The 19,914-nt window shown below is 42.8% G+C and overlaps 1 protein-coding gene across 2 annotated transcripts in view; it reads right to left on the reverse strand.

Moving 5' to 3' along the window:
• The window catches only part of LOC115477466 (inositol 1,4,5-trisphosphate receptor type 2), an 801,768-nt gene that overhangs the window by 632,772 nt on the left and 149,082 nt on the right, over window positions 1-19,914 (reverse strand). For both annotated transcript variants that reach the window (XM_030214365.1, XM_030214364.1), the window contains exons 4-7: window positions 13,023-13,109; window positions 11,494-11,652; window positions 9,224-9,322; window positions 584-667 (exon numbers count right to left, since the gene is read on the reverse strand). In XM_030214365.1, the coding sequence (XP_030070225.1) occupies window positions 584-667; window positions 9,224-9,322; window positions 11,494-11,652; window positions 13,023-13,109 (429 nt within the window). The remainder of the gene's footprint in view (window positions 1-583; window positions 668-9,223; window positions 9,323-11,493; window positions 11,653-13,022; window positions 13,110-19,914) is intronic.

Below are 19,914 nucleotides of genomic sequence, written 5' to 3' on the forward strand. Positions count from 1 at the left end.
TCCTCTTACTGTACACCACCTTGAGTGAATTCCTTCAAAAAGGTGATCAATAAATCCTAATAAATAAATAAATAAATAAACAAACAAACAAACTCCAAGTTCAGGGAACAGAGAGCTAAAGATCTTCTGATATCAATTGCCTTATGAAACGGAGTCACTTTCAGTCTGTTGGACTATGCCAAACATAGTGAAGCAGCTTTAGTTAGTAATTCAGATGTAGAAAGTTGTAAGATTTGAAAAACTAAACAGGCAGATTTGAACTTGATTCGTTCGGATATGGGAAGCCAGTGAGTCCAGTTTGATAAGATAGGATGAAATACTAGTATATCTATTCAATTTGAATATTAGCCTGGCTGATGTGTTCTGTATGATCTAAAAAGGTTTCTGATATTGACACTTCATACCAAGAAATAAAACATTACAGTAATTAATCCTGGTGCAGTAGGACTAACACTTGAACTAACAGTGCATAATTGACATTGAACCATAGGGTTTCACACTGCCATGACTTTGGTGCTAACTCTGAGTTTATAGTGCTAAAAAATTTAACAAAAAAACTATTGAATAACAATACTGTACTTACACCCTTAAGGACATCTTCTCGATAGTCACTGAATTTCATGAATAGGGCTATTTTCCAGCTAGTGTTGCAATTTACAGCATTTACCTGTTCGTGGAAACAAGGAATAGATATAAGACACACTGTTATAGTATCAGGTACAGTACAGAATTAGCACTTGTCTAGTTTCCCCCCAAAGTAAGTTCTAATTAAGTATTATTCAGGAATAGCAAAGTCACAAGTCAGTGCTAAGAAGAAAACAGCTGACAGATAAAGCATAACCTACTGACACTACATGCCATGAAATAATTTAGTTGGAAACTACAGGCTAGAATTCTTCTAAAACTAAACAGATCAATGTAAGCAACCTGACACTTCCTTGCTTTTATCCACAAGGTGATACAATTAAACCTAATAACACAGTAAATGATGACAGAGAAAGGCTGACATACCCTCTGAGTCTGCCCAGGAAGTTTGCTGGGGGTTACTCTCCCCTTGTTTGGTTTATACCTACCATGTACTGCAGGCTACTTGCTCATGATTTCTTAGAAGAAATACAAAAGTAATTTCATAGATGTTTTGAGCTGAAGACTCAAAGCTTAGTTTACATCCTCTTGCTTTTTAGGTGTCTATTGTGTACATCTCACTCCTTTTTATTGAATTCCAGCACCATGTTTGTTTCCACCATTGTTTTCAGAAGGGCACTCCAGTCATACATTACCCTTTCTATGAAAAATATATTTCCTGGTGTTGCTTTTGATTTTTCTCCCTGTAGTTTCATATCATGTCCTCTAGTCCTAAAGCTTCCTCTCATTTGTTCATTAATTCCTTTCAAGTATTTAAAGGCCTGTATCATATCCCATCTGTTACTTCTCTCCTCTAGAGTATACATATTTAGGATTTCCAGTCTCTTCTCATGTATCTTCTGATACAGACCTCTTATTATTTTGTTTGCTCCAGCCTCTTTGGCGGTTGGGAGCCACATAATTTTAGGCAGAATGTCCTCTTATAGAATACTGATGACTAGCAGAAAGGTATGCATGATGCTTTGACGACATGTTCTTAGCCAGTGAATGTATGTGTGAAGTCTGTATTATGCATGCATTTACATTCATGCATACATTTAAGCACAGGCATTTACAGCAGCTATAGGGATACTATCAGAGGTCATACCTAGCTGCACATACTCTCTTTGCCATTTGGGCCTACTTTTTTTTATACAGTAGGCTTAAAATAGGCACCATAGCCAGCACCTAACTTGTTTAGTTTTACCTCTTTTTGTCTTAAGCAAAGCATGGCTTCCAAAACTGCACAGTGCTCCAAAAGAGGCCTCACACATCCTGTATAGGGTCATGATAACCTCTTCCTTTCTGCTTGGATGCCCCCTTGCTATGCAGCCTAGCATTCTTCTGGCTTTGGCCACTGCATTATCACATTGTTTCACTGTCTTGTGGTTCCTTGACACTGTCACCCCAAGGTCTCTCTCTTGGTTCGTGCTCATCAAGGGGCAGACACAGGAAGCATAACTTAGTGATGCTGTATATTGTGGGGACAACTGGATTGGTATCAACAAGTTAAAACTCCCCAGACACCAACCACTTTAATGCCAGCAGGTTAGTGGTGATCTGATATAATCCAGCAAGATCAGGAACCCAAGCAGTCAGATGTTTAAGTAGCTATTTGGATTATTACAAAGCTGAATGGTAAGGCACTGGTACTGGAGGCTACTGGGAGTTGGATTAAATATAGGAATCTGTATAAAAAGTGTGTCAAACTCATTTTAATGACAAGCTCCTCTGATATGTTGCACCCAATTGGAAGGAAGGTATCTCTGATGTTGTAGTAGTGAATGATTTTTAACTCATTGTCTGCAATCATTAACTATGATAAGGCCCTCGCATTTAAAGATACAATCAAAATTTTGGGTGTCATTTTTGACTCAAAGCTTACTTCTCATTTTTTCTATGCACCACATTCGCTTTTCTTACCCTCTCTCTTCTCTGTACCCTTGTTTTAGCACTGGTTATATCTCACCTCAACTACTGTAATTCACTTTAGGCAGGTCTTCCTCTGTACTCTCTCAAATGCATACAACTCATCCCATCCACTGCCATCAAATTTCTCCACAACTCTCATCACTTTGATCATGTTATACCCTTGCTTCTCTCCAAACACTGGCTTCTAATCTCAGTGTGCATCAAATTCTTTCTACTAGTTTATAAAGGTCACCTTCCTATTGTGCCCCTTTACATACAGAAATTCCTTGTTCCCTACGCTCCCTCCCGCTTTCTTCCCTCGGCCAACAATAACTTCCTTACACTTTCATCTCTCTCAGCTCTACACTTGACCATTTCTCATGAAACTGCATTCTACTATTTAGGTCCCAAGTTTTGGAACTCACATCCTCTGCTTATGAAGAACAAAACTTTGGTCCCCACGTTTAAAAAACTTGCCAACTAAATCTTTCCCCTCCCCACCCCCAGTTTTCCTCCCTCCCTCCCTCCCTCTCTTTCTCTCTTTTCATTCTCATATTTATTATTTTACATTGTAAACCACATAGCTAGCTGCCTTCTTGGGCCCTTGTGGTATATCAAGTGCAATAAATAAATAAGTAAATAAATAAATAAATATACAAATTTTTAAAAATATTTCCCTACCTTGTGGTTGCAAGTACATTTCTCCCTTATTCTGAGATTTTGAATATAAAACTTTACCTCTCCTCTCCTCTGTACATTGTGGTTTGTTACTGTCCTCCTTCTATTTCTAATACTGAATGGGATGCTCTTTTTGTTGCCCTTGCTGAACTTTAAAATCATCCACAGGGCAGATCCAAGATGGTAGTGTAATAAGAAGGCTGTGAGGATGCTCTTGTTTTTAGGTATAATTTTCTTAAGAATTATTTGCCGCTTATTGGGAAGAGCATGCCAAAGAGGAAGGGGAAGCCTAGGGGACCTCCCCTCCCTAAGCTAGATGCCCCAGTATCTCGGCAGACGCCGATATCAGCCTTCTTGGTTTCAACCCCAGTATCAGGCGCTTCTGCTTCCGGAGCGAGGAAGAGCTCCAGACTAGAGAGCGACTTGTTGCTTAGCCCGACAGGACCTTCTACTCCTCCACTCCTGCAGCCAGATGAGGCATCGGTACCGAGGAAGTTAGCTGGTGAAACCTTGAAGGTGAGGCGAGCCTCAATTGAGGGAGCGACTGCAGGGATTGTAGTGGAAGGAAGCCAGCGGTCTTTTAGTACGGCGAACGACGAGGCATAGATGGCGGCTTCCTCAAAGGATTATATGCAAGAAGAAGTTACATTATGTGCCTCGGCGATTAAGCTGTTGGTAAGACTGGCAGAAATATCACTGGAAGCGATTTGGACAGCCCTGGAAACCTTACATAAGGTCTGTTCTTCTTTTGTATCTGTTCCTCTAAATAATTCCAAGCAAGTAAGAGACGTTAAGGAATCTATGGAGACTATATTGACTAAACAAACTAAACTGGAAAAGGATTTAAATAAAATTCAAGAAAATCAAGCTCAATTCTCAGGAGATAGACTACTTATACATCGTAAAACTGAAAATATTGAGAATAAAATGAGGAATTTGAATTTCAGACTGTTAAATTTTCCTTATACAAAATTTATATCACCAAGAGAAATGTTTCATAGATTTTTAAAGAAAATCTTAAATATACTGAACAATCTCTCCCACCTCTTCAAAAATTATATTATTTACCTATTGCTCAGAAAGAAGCGAGAAGATCAAAATCGATTAGAAACTTCAGTAGAAGCTATAAATATTTCATCTTTTTTAGAGCAATCTAATGAAGAAATAAAAACAAGAGCAACATTACTTGTTTCGTTTGTTTTTCTACAAGATAAGGAAGCTGTACTGAGGTTACATTTTCAACAGACTCAAATGGAATTTTGGGGTGGAAACATTTCGATTTTTCCTGATATTTCAAAATGGACCCAGCAAAGGAGAGAGAAATTTCTAGAGATGAAACAAGAAGTAATACAGATTAATGCCCATTTTCAGTTACGATTTCCTTGTAAATGTATATTATTGTTTAAAGATAAGAAATATGTATGCTACGATTCTCTTCAATTGCGGGGTTTTTTGGATCTTCAGGGTGATAAAAGGGAAGAGCCAAACATTTTAGAAGGACATTAAAATAAAGGGGTAGACCTACTATTACTTTTCTTATGAACTAATTACCTATATTACCAACTTCCTTTGGATATGTATAGATCTAGGATCCTCTATTATGTGGACTAATATCCTGGTATACCTAGTTTAGAAGTTTTTTTCCTTTAAGCTTTTCATTTATATTGTATGTTAAAAATATTTACTAGGTATTTGGTGTTTTCCTCAAAGATTATAAGTATCTTTGTAAAATATGAAATTATAAATAAAATAATAATAAAATCATCCACAATCACCAAGTTGTCAAAACGAATGCAAAGTTCAGCAATGTTTACATTGATCTTCCTGGCTTTCTTCGTTCTTCAGCATTTCTTTCCTACCTTCAGATGTTTCTCTTGCAGAATTGGTTAACTTTGCTACTCACACCCATGATCAAACTCTCGATCTTGTCTTAGTTCATGAGACTGCTATACTGTTTCATCTTTTTCGGCTTTGCCACTGGGGTGGTCCGACCATTTTCTGCTTTCTTTTTGTCTTTTCACATTCGGTCTTTCCTGTGTCTGTGCTAATTCCTACTCTTCACTTACTCATCAATCTCGTTCCTAGTTCATCTATAAGGACCCTAAATTAGTTCCTCCTCTTTTTTTCATAGTTCCCTACAGATTTTCTTTCACTTCCTTTGGAAGATATGGCCTACACCTGAAATTCCATTTTATCAGCTTACTTTCACCATGCTCCAAATATCCCAGCCTCTCGTTGGCTAAGTCATCCATCAGAGACTCCATCTTCTTCATCATCAAGTCCATAGAGCTGAGCATTTCTGGCAGAACAATTGTTCAACTGCCAATCTCCACTCTTTTCAGTCCACAAGTAAGTTATTATACGCAGCTCATTAAGGCAAAGAAATCTTATTTATCTAAGACTATCTCCCAGTCTCAGTATCCCTCTAGGAAGATGTTTCAGGTAGTTTCTGAGCTCTCACCTCGTCCTTCCTCTGACTGCTCTTCATCATGTCCTTCTGCTGATGTTTTGGCCATATACTTCTCTACTAAGATCTCTAATTTGCAAAAATCTCTCCCACCCTTGTCTCCCTCAGCAATTGATCGGTCTTCATGTTCTTCTGTTCTTGAGCACTGGGTAAGTCTCCTTGCCTGTGTCACTTGAAGTTCCTTTTCACTTCCATCCTTTACTCAGTTCTCTCTTTTGCTGACCTCTATGCGTCTTACCACTAGTGCTTTGGATCCTCTACCTTCCTGTTGGCATAAGTATTCTTCTCGTGGTCTGGAACCTTTGGCTCTGCACTTGGTTTTGCAAAGCCTTACTATGTTTGGAAGGCAGTGGTTCGTCCACTGCTCAAAAAACCTACGTTTGATCCCTCCTCTCTGGATAGCTATCGGTCAGTTTCTAACCTATGTATCCTTTCTAAAATCACAGAGCATGCTGTTTTCAATCAATTGTCTACTAGGGTCAAACAGGTTTTCGTAACTCTTATAGTACTGAAACTACTACTGCAGCACTCCTAAGTGAACTTCACTGTACTCTGGGTGTTTGTAAAATTATTCTTTTGATACCACTTGATTTTTTTTCAGCTTTTGATTTGGTTGATCACTCATTGCTCCTTTCTCACCTTGTATCTATGGGTATTTCTGGCACAGTTCTTCGTGGTTTATTTCTTTTCTCTCCTCCTGTTCTTTCAATGTTGTTACTGATTAGTCTAAATCTGCCAATGTTTCTCTGTCTTGTGGGGTTTCTCAGGGATCAATCCTCTCTCCATTGCTTTTCAATATTTTCCTTAGTCCTCTTGCAACTCTGATTCAAAGTTATGTTAAGTTTTTCATTTATGCAGATTAAATTCTCCTGCAATTTCCTACCATCCCTTTTTAACCTTATCTTAGTCACTTACAAACCTGTCTTGGTGCTATTTCTGATTGGCTTGGTGATCACTGCTTGGTTCTTAATATTTCAAAGACTGTGGCCTGTTGGATCTCAGGTCCTTTCTCTGTCCCTCCATTGGTACCAGTCCTCTTTAATACTCCAGGTTCCCATTGTTTCCATATTTTAAGTGGAGTGGAGGAATAGCCTAGTGGTTAGTGCAGTGGACTTTGATCCTGGGGAACTGAGTTCAATTCCCACTGCAGCTCCTTGTGACTCTGGGCAAGTCACTTAACCCTCCATTGCCCCTGGTACAAAATAAGTACCTGAATATATGTAAACCGCTTTGAATGTAGTTGCAAAAACCTCAGAAAGGCGGTATATCAAGTCCTATTTCCCTTTCCCTTTAATACTCCAGTTCCCACTGTTTCCTTATTTAAATATCCTGGTGTCACGTTTGACTCTGGCCTAACATTTTCTTTTCAAGTTTCTTCTATTCTTAAAAGTGGTTTCTTTTCTCTTAGACGCCTCCACTCTATTTCTAAATTTCTTGAGTTTTTGGATCTGCATACTTTGCTACATGCATTTGTAATCTCTTGATTAGACTATGCTAATGTGGTTTATGCTGGACTTTCTTCTTTTCACCTTTGTTGGCTTCAGAAATTACAGAATGCAGCAGCTCATTTCCTCTGTAAACCACTATGATATGATTTCATTACTCCCCTTTTATCTTCACTGGTTGCCAATTAAATACCGATCCTGGTTTAAAATTCTGTGCTTAACTCACAAGACATTGCACTGAAGTTCTCCTGCCTATCTTTCTTCTCTTATTATTCTGTACACTCCTTCCCACTCTCTTTGTTCACTTGATTCTAATCATTTGGTTCTCCCTTCCCCTAAGCAGGCTCACTATGAGTCGACATTTCACACTGCCTTTTTCTTTCTTGCACCCAAACTCTGGAATGATCTTCCTCCAGTTCTACGGGCTGAACTTTTTCTTGATTTAAAGTCTTGCTTAAAAACCCGCTTTTTTTCTTTGGCATTCGGTTTCCTACCTGCCCTACCTTAGCGTGGCTAGAGGGTCACTGGTTACCTATGCAAATAGCAGTCTGTCTGGTTCGTGTTTTACTCTTGTGTAATTGTTTTTTCCTATCAACTAATGGAGTTCTTTTCTATTTTTATCATATTTTATTTGTTTGTTTTTAATTGTGAACCAGTATGATCTCCTGTAGTAGCAGCAGCAGTATATCAAACACCTTAATAAACATAAACCTAAACCTATGACTGTCTTTTTTATACTGGGTGTTGGTTAACTTTTATGTCCAAAGGGACTGTGGTGGGCAGATAACATCAAGCAGTTGATTGAAGTTTCTACTGCTGCTGTATCTGCAACTGGGGTCCGAAACAGAAACAAGCTTGGAGCAATGGCGGGCGATGGTCAGGAGTACTGTCATTGTGTCCCACCACTGTCACTGAAAAGGGCCCACGACAGATGCACGAGCCAGAAAGAAGAAGCAGGATCACTTCTAATTGACTCCCACAACTGTTAGACATCATGGGAGTCCCAGGCAGAATGAAAGCAGTGGTTGGAAGTATAACCACAAAATCAGAATCGAACAATGAGCATTTAGCCACTGTTTTACCTCTTGTTGCTGTATGGTGCACCTGTGTGGTCTTTTCTCCTCCCTCCCCTTTAAATATGCTACCACTATTTCCAATATGACTTTCTGTATGGTGCTGATAGAAAGTGGCAGACATCTGCAGCCACATTGGGAAAGGGGAGTGGAGTCTTCTCCCCTCCTGTCCCCTTACAGAATGCTGCTGCAAGTTTTCCATATCACCCCTTGTGCAGCACAGCAGTGGGTCTCCATATTGCACAAATGCTACCAAGGACTTAAGAGTTCTAAATGGTGAAACAAAGGCTGTGTGTAGAAGATGTGGTGAGCCAGGTGAAGGAGCTTGGTGGGCTAGAAATGGCTTATTTATTCATTTATTTGGATTTTGATTACACCTTTTTCAGTAGTAGCTCAAGGTGAGTTACATTAAGGTACACTGGGTATTTCCCTGACCCTGGAGGATTCACAATCTAAGTTTGTACCTAAGGCAGTGGTGGGTGACTTGCCCAAGATCACAAGCAGCAGCAGTAGGATTTGAACTGGGCACCTCTGGATGGCAAGACCGGTGCTCTAACCACTAGGCCACTCCTCCACTATGAGCTGTATATTTGATACCCCAATGTATGCTCATCTACCCAGGAAGGCAGAGAACCAAGGAGAGAGACTTGGCTAAGGAGTAATGCAAGCAGTTGAGCTTCTATGGCCGGCAGCTAAGACATATGCTTAGCAGTGTGAACCAGAATAACAAGGCATACTGGATAAGCAAGTTAATCTTTATCTGCAGTCATCTACTAAGTTAATATGTCTCTGCGGTTTGGTCAATCATAATGTCTTATATTAAAAGATGTATCTCATATATATATATATATATATATATATATATATATACACACACACACACACACACACATATAAGTAGAAAATTCATTTAATAGTGGTATGCAGTTCAATGAAGATGCAAAATAAATTGTTTTAGGACACAGAAACCCAATGATGTATCTTTTCCTAATCTTCCCAAGTTATTTAAGGACAAGGAAACCTACCTCTTTGCACCCTTGATTATCTAGGAGCTCTATGTTGCTGGCATGCAGAGGCTGACCGGCATTGACCGGCATCAACACAACCTTGTCTCCCACAACAACCTGCAGACAAAAAAGAAATGTCTGTAAGCACAAGAGAGATAAATGTTTCACTAGTAGCGTCCTATTCTAATAACATTCCCAAACATTCTATATCACACCTCAAAGATGTTTAGTCAGCTACCTTATTCTTATGATCACTTAATTGTATGGAGATCAATATTATAGTCATTGAACTGGAATTCCAAAATGTGTGCTTAGAAAATCAGTGTTTCCCCAAGTCCAGTCCTGGAGTACCCCCTTGCCACTCAGGTTTTTAGGATATACTACTACTATTATTTAACATTTGGCGGAGCCGGCCTCCCCAAACCTGACCCCTGGTCCCCAACTCACACTCCGCCACCCCAGTCAAGTGCCCCACAAGCCCCCTTACAGTTCCTTAATCTCTGGCACAAACTCCCCCAGCCCATCACCACCCACCACGATAACAGGTCCACCCACTGCCACAGAAAATCCACCCCCTTCCTTACCCTCTCTGGGACTACCCGGGGGGGGGTCCAAACAACTGGTAAGACAGCTGCAGTAGTCCCTTCCACTGCCGCCCAATCACTGCCTCCTCTAAAATGGCACCTGTCCCCTAGTGATAATCTCAGTAAACCTTGGATGACCCCTAGCAGTAACACTGTGAGATTACCGCTAGGGAGCAGGCACCATGTTGGAGAAGGTGCTAACCCAGGACAGCGGAAAGCGACTGCTGCTGTTGCAGCTGTCTTACCAGCTGTCTGGACTCTTATGAAGGTTCCAGATGGGGGGCAGGGGAAGGGTAGGGAAAGGGGCTGGTTTCTGAGGCAGCAGGTGAGCCTGTATAGCAGTGAACAGTGTTGGACTGATGAGGGGGACTTGTGCTGGGGTGGTTGGGGGATTTGTAAGGGGGGCTTGACTGAGGGAGGTAGGGTGTGGGTTGGGAGTCAGGGGTCAGGTAGGCAAGCTCTTTTGTGAGACCTCGAGATCATGATGCAGGGCTAACTTGGGAAAGGAATCAGGAGGGGGACTGTGTGAGTGGAGTTGGGAAGCCCCGCTTCCGCATGGCTCTTTTATTATTTTCAGCCTGGGTCTGCACCACATTACACGTCGTGCCTGATAGAATGGTCGTTCACACACTATTGGCACTGAATGTAACATGGTGCCTTTGTGGTAACCTTCTGCCCTGTGCTGTAAATGCAGAGCAGATGGTGACCACACCTCCTGCATTTACCGCACAATAATTTTAATGTTAATCGTAAAGCAAGTGCAAAACTTGTCACAGTTTAGTAAAAGGACCCCATACCCAGCACATATACTTCCATTCCTGTATGTATTTTTAAAAAGGCTCTTTGTCAGCAGAACCTTTTCTCAGATACCATTGGAATTTGGCCCAACCTGATCTGGGCATCTCAATTCCAATTGAAGAATCAGCACCATTACTATGGAATTCCTTACCATTAACCCTTAAATTAGAACAAGATTATTTAGCCTTCTGCAAACTTTTAAAAACTCGGTTACTTGTGAAATATTTAAATGAGGGCTCTTAATATGTTATTGATTTTTGTTTTTAAATTACTGTAATTGATATGTATTGTTTTTGCTATTGTTTTACTTATGGTAAACTACCCAGAGCAAACCGATCATATATAAATTAACTAAATAATGTTACATTACATTCTAAAATTTGCCTTTATGTCAACTGTCTCGCTTTTGTCCACATGCCTAGTCATGCCTTCAAAAAAATGTAGATTGGTGACTTTATCCCATTAAACCATGTCTATCTACATGTTCGGTAACTTTGTTACTTATAATAAAGTCTACCATTTTGCCCAGCACTGACATCAGGTTCATCAGTCTGTAGTTTCGTGGATCAACCCAGAAGCTCTTTTAAAAATTGGCATTACATTGGCCACCCTCCAATCTTCAGGTACTGTAGATGATTTTAACGATAGGTTATAGATTACTAGTAGTAGATCTGAAATTTAATTCTTTAGTTCTTTCAGCACTCTGAGGGTATACTATCCTGGTCAGCATTGAACTTAATGTAGTGCATTGGATCTGAACTTGATCTCGCTAAAATAAAATTATTAGTAAAAACAACCTGTACAACATTGGATTTCAGCAAATAAGAATTTTGTGTTATTCTGCTAGGACACAATGATTAGTGCTGTAAACTAGTTTCTACTTAAATTTATTTAAGGTTTACTTACGTTGTCACCTTCACTCCTAAGCTTCCAAAATGGCTGGATGTAGAACCAAGAGCCCTCATTTCCTGCTGTGTCCAGTGATACTCTCATAGCATTTTTCTCTAGAAGAGCTGGCAGTCTCTTATTAACTGTCAAGTATTTGTTGCTTTTTATGTGCAGCAACTGCAAAAAAATGTAATCACCATTTTTAAGATTATGCCATTTGTCATCTAAGGCTTAAAACATTCTGTTTTAGGCATCAAGACTCCATCTCCAACTTCAGCTTCACGCTTTTATAATTATTTAGCCCACTGGCTCACAACCCACTTTACAGATTCATACAAAAGGGTTGATTTTCAGAATATTTCACCTGAATTCAGATGGAGGAAGTTGATGCTAAGCCCTAATGACTGTCTCTACCTATTCATGGGTCGTGTCCAGTGGTGTGCTGGAGCCGGCTCTTAAATTTTTTACCGACTTGCGAGCCGGTTGTTCCTGAGAGCGAGCCAGCTCTCCTTCCTTCCTTCCTCCCTCCCTCCTACAGGGTCCGGTGGTCCTTCACCTCTCTTGTCCAGCGAATTCTTCAGGGCAGGCAGTCTTGCCTGCCCGCTGCCGGCGCTGACCCTCCCCTGCTGCCGGATCACTCTTTAAAAATGGCCGCTGAGACTTCCAGCGGTGGCCTAGCGAGACTTCTGCTGAAATCTTGGAGGCCGCCCTTGTAAGTCTCGGCGGCCATTTTGAAAAGCGATCCGGCAGCGGGGGAGAGTCAGCGCTGGCAGCGGGCAGGCAAGACTGCCTGCCCCAAAGAATTCACTGAACAACCTCGGTGGCTGGAGGGGGTGGCAGGGGAGGGAAGGGAGTCGCTGGACGGGGACGCCCATCTCAGAAGCAACCAAATCCAAGCCCTTTGGTCGTGGGAGGAGCCAGCATTTGTAGTGCACTGGTCCCCCTGACATGCCAGGACACCAACCGGGCACCCTAGGGGGCACTGCAGTGGACTTCAGAAAACGTTCCCAGGTACACAGCTCCCTTACCTTGTGTGCTGAGCCCCCCAACCCCCCTGCCCACAACTGTACACCACTACCATAGCCCTTACAGGTGAAGGGGGGCACCTACATGTAGGTACAGTGGGCTACTTTTGGACAATTGAAAAGTACTACATATTAAAGTTTTAGAAAACATTGTGTATGCTTCCCCCCCCCCTCCCAAAAAAAAAAAAAAAGTATTACTTGAAATAAGACAAAATTGTACTTGAAGAAAATACTCTGTAAATATGGAAAAAATGAAAATGATGAATATACTTACTTTTTACCTTTAGCTCTGTGGTTTTCAACCCATCCTCAAACATACTCTACAAGTAGGGTATTGGTGTTCATAATGAATACGCACGAGAGATGTGTATACAATAGAGGCAGTGTACACAAATCTCTCTCGTGCATATTCCTTGTGGATATCTTGAAAACCTGCAAGTTGGATTTGCCATAGGACTGGGTTGAGAACAACTGTTTTAGATAAAAATGTTTTGGGGTTTTTTTTCCAAATAACATACCTACCTGTATCACATTGCTGTATTTAACTATTTCACCTAGCAGTTTTCTGTTCTCAGATTCGTTTTGTTTCTGCTCCAGTTCTGCTGCATGCTACAAAAGAACCATTATGACAAGATTGGTTTGCATAGGTAGTCAAGCACTGTTCAACCAATTACAATGACACTGTAACCAATTTCTTCTATAACCTATATACTGTGCTGTTGAAAACAGTTGAGTATTTGGGGGTTGTCACCCAAATTCAGGACTTGAAAAATGCAGCTAAGTAGTTCTAAATATGTCCAAACCAGCAAGTTTTAATTCCCTCAACCTAGGAATCACATAAGCAATAATTTTGGTATAATATGAAAAAAAAAACTTTATTACCCCTTTTCAGATATACAGTGAATTTCCTGGCATCAACAACATCTGGAACTGAGCACAAGAAAGCCACTGAAAATTCTTCTACCATAATATCACTCCGAAAAGGAAGAAGTCAAAAGCTGTTGCTCACACTCAAGTCATAAAATGCCTCATTTAACTTGGACAAAATCACTCAGAAGGCACTATTGCAGACCAATCAATAAGGAAGATAGCAAAAAGAGAGTTAAGATGTGTCATTTCAAGTAATAAAAGACAGCTTTCATCTAGAAAAATAAATTGCTACAATTGTTATACAGGAGTTAGGAAAGTGCCATGGGACCAACAGAGAGCACAGACTCAATTTAGTACAGTTGATGAATTGCTGTGCATCTCTAAGAACAAATTTCTGTGGCCCTGTTGTATAAAATCTATATCAAATCTTAAGGCCCTATTTACTAAGGTGCACTAGCGTTTTTAGCCGTGCACAAAATTAGCGCATGCTGTGCAGGCGCCCACAAGAATATTGTGGGCCCTGTCATCTGGTCCCCCTTCCTTCCACAGGCCAGGGTTGACCCTGTTTAGCTTGTCGGATTTGATGTGGGCCAAGGTATTCAGACTAACAGTCCTGTCCTTACTCAACCTGCCCAGTTTCCCCAGCTCCTTCCTAGTAGCAGCCGCTCAAGCTGTCTTAACAGTAGTGGTCAAACAAAAGTGCAGCAGCTCCAATACTTTTATAGGTAAAAGGCTTTTATTCACAGGCTTAGTAACACAGTCTTATTCTTGTTCCACCTGCATCACCACGTGACAATTCACAACTTCAGCTTTCTACATTCATTTCACTTCATCAACATAGTTCAAGTCCCCTTCCCTGGGAGATTTAACCACAGTTCAGCCTTTCTCGGCACTACCTTCTGTCTTCAGGTAGTTTGCTGGCTAGCTTCCTCCACAAGTTCCTCCCAAACTACTACTACTACTATTTAACATTTCTAAAGCGCTACCAGGGTTGCGCAGCGCTGTACAATTAACAAAGAAGGACAGTCCCTGCTCAAAGGAGCGCACAATCTAAAGGACAAAAAGTCCAGCCAATCAAGACTGAGGCAGTCTAGATTTCCTGGATAGAGGTACAATGGTTAGGTGCACCAACTTCACTTCCACGGTCTTAAATAGTTGAGGCAACACGGTAGCGATGAAACCTTTTACTTTACCAGCTGGCGTCTGCGCTAACGCCGAAACTTCCATGTTCTCCTCCCTTACCTCCTCATCTGCTTCCATTTTATCCCATTCCATAGCCTCTTCCCCCCAGGGTTTCCTCAGCTGCTCCCTATCTCCTTGATCAGAAACCATTTCCCAATCCTCCCCTCCCCCTCTATTTCCTGAGAGTCCTGTATTGGAACAGGTGGGTTCTGGGGATGGTAGTTCCTACCTTTAGTTAGTAGTCTGACCAGCCTTTTGGCCACTAGGGGGCGAATTCTCTGTCTAAAAGGAACCTGTGAGTGAAATTTGCTCTTCCTCAAGAGCACACTTTTCTCTGGCCTCTGCCTTAGCCCTCCCTGAAGCAGGCTCCTTTCAAACCCCTCACAGCACCTACACAGCACATGCTAATGGATAGCGTGCGCTAAAATGCTAATGCACCTCTAGTGCGGTTTAGTAAACAGGGCCCTTAGTAAAGCAACTATTACAATTTAAGAATGACAGGAATAAAAAAGAAATATTTACATGGCTGCACATTACCCATTATAAAAAGGTGCCCACTCTTAGCTTAAGCACTAGAACTAATGTTGGTGATAGCAATATGCTACTCCTCCACTCCAGTATCAACACTGAGAAATTCCTCTTCAAATGGATTGACTACCTTATTTTACATTGACTGATCTATTTTTACTTTTGTACTCAGTTTATGTGTAGTGATATTTGATATGTTATTGTTTGAATTATTTTAAGTTATATATTATATTTTTACAGTTTTATGATTTATATTGATCGTATGTTTCTATTGTACAGTATTAGCCCCTGACATAGCCTTTAGGAAGGCAAAACGTGGCCACATCATAGTAACATAGTAGATGACGGCAGAAAAAGACCTGCACGGTCCATCCAGTCTGCCCAACAAGATAAACTCATATGTGCTACTTTTTGTGTATACCCTACCTTGATTTGTACCTGTCCTCTTCAGGGCACAGACCGTATAACTCTGCCCAGCACTATCCCCGCCTCCCAACCACCAGCCCCACCTCCCACCACCGGCTCTGGCACAGACCGTATAAGTCTGCCCAGCACTATCCCCGCCTCCCAACCACCAGTCCCGCCTCCCACCACTGGCTCTGGCACAGACCGTATAAGTCTGCCCAGCACTATCCCTGCCTCCCAACCACTAGCCCCGCCTCCCACCACCGGCTCTGCCACCCAATCTCGGCTAAGCTCCTGAGGATCCATTCCTTCTGAACAGGATTCCTTTATGTTTATCCCATGCATGTTTGAATTCCGTTACCGTTTTCATTTCCACCAACTCCCGCGGGAGGGCATTCCAAACATCCACTACTCTGTCCGTGAAGAAATACTTCCTGACATTTTTCTTGAGTCTGCCCCCCCTTCAATCTCATTTCATGTCCTCTAGTTCTACCGCCTTCCCTCTCTGGAAAAGGTTCGTTTGCGGATTAATACCTTTCAAATATTTGAACGTCTGTATCATATCACCGTTTCTCCCTTTCCTCCATGGTATACATGTTCAGGTCAACAAGTCTCTCCTCATACATCTTGTAACGCAAATCCCATACCATTCTCGTAGCTTTTCTTTGCACCGCTTCCATTTTTTTAACATCCTTCGCAAGATACGGCCTCCAAAACTGAACACAATACTCCAGGTGGGGCCTCACCAACGTTTTATACAGGGGTATTAAAACCTCTTTTCTTCTGCTGGTCACACCTCTCTCTATACAGCCTAGCAATCTTCTAGCTGTGGCCACCGCTTTGTCACACTGTTTCGTCGCCTTCAGGTCCTCAGATACTATCACCCTCAAGATCCCTCTCCCCGTCCGTACCTATCAGACTCTCCCCGCCTAACACACACGTCTCCCTTGGATTTCTACTCCCTAAATACATCACTTTGCATTTCTTCGCATTGAATCTCTCTAAAATTGATTGGAATAAAGTTTTTCCTGTATTAGAAGACATGTGTTTTGCTTTTTGTGGACTGCTTGAGAACCAAGGAAGCCAGAATTCAGGGGCCCTTTTACAGAGCAGCGGTAAGCCCAATGCAGGCTTACTGCTTACTCTTCCAGGACTACCACCGGCCCAACACAGCCGCCGGTGGTAGTCCCGTTCCGAGGGTGTGCCATTTCCAGGAGGAAAAGAAAATTCCCGGAAATGGCTTGCGTGGCGATAACCCGGCTTCGCCGCACAATGCCAGGTTACCGCTGGGAGCCCTTATTGCCACCTCAATGGGTGGCGATAAGGGCTCTCTGCCACATGGCCATGTGGTAAGAGTTCTCTCACCACATGGCCATGTGTGCTGGGGGCTTTTTTACCCGCTGCAGTAAACAGGGCCCTGGCGCACAAGAAAAACAGCCCCCACTACTAGCACAGGGCCCTTGTTCCTGCAGCTTGGTAAAAGGACTCCTCAAATCCGTACAATGCTCCTTGTGAGCTTGGGCAATTCACTTAACCTTTTATTGCCTCAGGTACAAACATAAGGTATATTGCAAATCCTGTGAGGATAGAAAAATATCTACCATACCTAAATGTAACTCGCCTTGAGCTACTACTGAAAAGCGCATGAACTAAATCTAAATCTGAACCTCACAGCTGATGACGGTAAGGGCTCCTGTGCTAGCCTGGCAGTAACCTCAGCAGATAGAAAACCAGCAGTAACTCTACCACCGCTTTGTAAAAGGGCCCCTAAGGGAATCATTTTCCCTAATCCTATGTAGTTTATGTGCACCTCCAAATGAAACCATACTAAAATTACAGCCTTATTACTTAATTGGGGACACCTGCATATGTAGGTTGTAAAGTGGGGCAACTACGAGTGGAAATGTTGGCACTTAAACATCAAGTCATCTAGGATTTCAGCTGAAAATTTAACCAGCCAGATAGAACTAGGCACACCCATTAAAGGGGGCCAACCACAACCGGGCTGAAGGCCAGCGAAGACAGAAGTGTGGGGGAGAGTACAGGGAGGACCAGCTAGAGAGCAGAGGTAGTAGTGGGAGGGAAACAAGGGGTAGCAAGGGGAGGAGCAAGGGAGGAGGAGAGAGGAATTCGAACTGCACAGGAAGTCCTTTTGAATTTGGAGGCAGGAGAAGAGCAACGCTGGGCAGCAGCTCCTGAAATTTTTACAGGCACATGTTTTGTGTCTGCCCTGGGCAGAGCTCGTGCAGAGTACAGCCAAAGAAGCTCTTACAGCAGAGCACGATATTCCAGCGAATTGAGAACAATTTTTACGGTATGTAGACATTTAAAACTTTGTGTGGCTGCAAGGCATTTTAGCTTTCTCCTGCCAACCCCCGTTTAGCTTTTCCAGGATGGCCGCCTATCTCAGGTTAGCCGCCTATCTCACGGGATTACGCACACTAGGCTAGAGTCCCACATACGCCGCCCTTGGCGCATGGCAGATGGGTTTGCCACAGCGCGGTTGCCGTTTCTGGCCAGCCACACAGTGCTCACAATCCGCAGTGCATAGCACAGCACTGAGGCACCACTCGGAAGACCTTGTGCACAGCACTGAACTGAGGCGCAAACGATCTCAGGGAGACTAAAACACCTTTAACGGTACGTCATTTTTGCTCTCCTCCTGCCTCAGCGGCACACCGCATGTTAAGATGCGGTGATGGCCGGCCAATAATGGAGTGGAGGAGTGGACGAGTGGAGGAGTGGCCTAGTGGTTTGGGTGGTGGACTTTGGTCCTGGGGAACTGAGGAACTGAGTTCGATTCCCAGCACAGGCAGCTCCTTGTGACTCTGGGCAAGTCACTTAACCCTCCATTGCCCCATGTAAGCCGCATTGAGCCTGCCATGAGTGGGATAGCGCGGGGTACAAATGTAACAAAAATAAAACAAAAAATAAAAAATAATAATACTTGGCCGACAGTTACACGCTATACGGCAACGGACCTTCAAGCCCCGTTGTGGCTGGCCACGCCATGTTATCAAATTCGATAAATTAATGCGGTATAAGCCGTCCATGCCATTACGGCGACGGACCTTAAGCCCCGTTATGGCTGGCCACACCAGATTTTCGATGTAATGCGGCAAAAATGAGTGCGGTATAAGTCGCCCATGCTGTATAAGCTGCCCAGGCCACGCAGAGCTATACAAGCCCCATTGTGGTCGGCCACGCCGTGTTATCTAATTCGGTAAAATTTAGTGCGGTATAAGCCGCCCATGTCACGTAGCACTACGGCCATGCCGTGTTTTCTACTCTGTCGACTACGCTTCATCCTAAACATTACTTACCGGTGCCATGTCTGTATGATTGGCCTGCCATGCGATATTTGAGATGCGGGTTTTTGCAGAAACGTCCACATTGCGATCCTCACTAGTCAGGGTCTTCTCTTGCGGGCCACTTAGGGGGAGTCCCAAATTGGCAGGACATGCACTTTGCCATGCGTTGTAATTGCCCGCCCATTCAGTCGGCCATTAACCTACAGAGGCACGTACGGCAGCGGAGAATTTCGATAAGGCAGCCATTTGCATGAGTGCCGATTGTAAAAACGGCGGCCACTTTCAATACACCACCCATTTCGACTAGCAGTAAAATTTGGAAAAGGCAGCCAGTTTTATGGCGCTAAAATTCACTAGAACGGACATTCCAAATACAAATTTAACCACAGCGGCCACCTTGGATACTACATGCATGTGTCTTTGACACACTGCATAGGCTGGAACAACTGATATCATATCGTTGGTGCCAGCATAGCGGGACACAGAACTTAGGGGCATCGGACAAACATATCGGTTACAGTATGCTACTCTCAGCTGCCGTTAGGACCAGGTCCACGGGGGGAAGGGTTGGTACAACGGTGTTAGTCCTAGAAGGCCATGTGCACTTAGCGGCCATTTTGACTAGAGCGGCCACGTGGACTAAAGCAGCTAATTTGAAAACGGTGGCCATTTTGATATAAGGACCACCGGTCTTACTGATTTATCTGCCGGGTTTACAGGAGCCCGGCCATTTTAATTTTAGTGGCCCATTTTGCATACGGCGGCCGTTTTGACTACCAGGCCAAATTTGAATGTAACGGCCTTCTCCCGTGGGGCTTTAAACCGGCCATTTAGGGAAAGGCGCACTGCGCAGACAGCATGCAGCTGGATATGTAGCTGTGAGCAAGGAGGGTACAGTTTACACAGGCGCCATAGGATGCATGCAGCGATTGGGGAAGCCAGCGTCACCACAATCAGTTATTATGAGGTCATTTTGCTTTAAATTGTCTATTCTTTTAGTCTCTCCATTGCAGTAATGCCATTGTAGTGTGCGAAGGAGACATATGCATCAGCAAGGCCAGCCAAGCGGCCCACCAAAACTCTGCCAGCTCCATTCATATCGGGTCAGCACCAGTGGT

The sequence above is a fragment of the Microcaecilia unicolor genome, chromosome 9, assembly GCF_901765095.1.
Source record: "Microcaecilia unicolor chromosome 9, aMicUni1.1, whole genome shotgun sequence".
Lineage (NCBI taxonomy): Eukaryota > Metazoa > Chordata > Amphibia > Gymnophiona > Siphonopidae > Microcaecilia > Microcaecilia unicolor.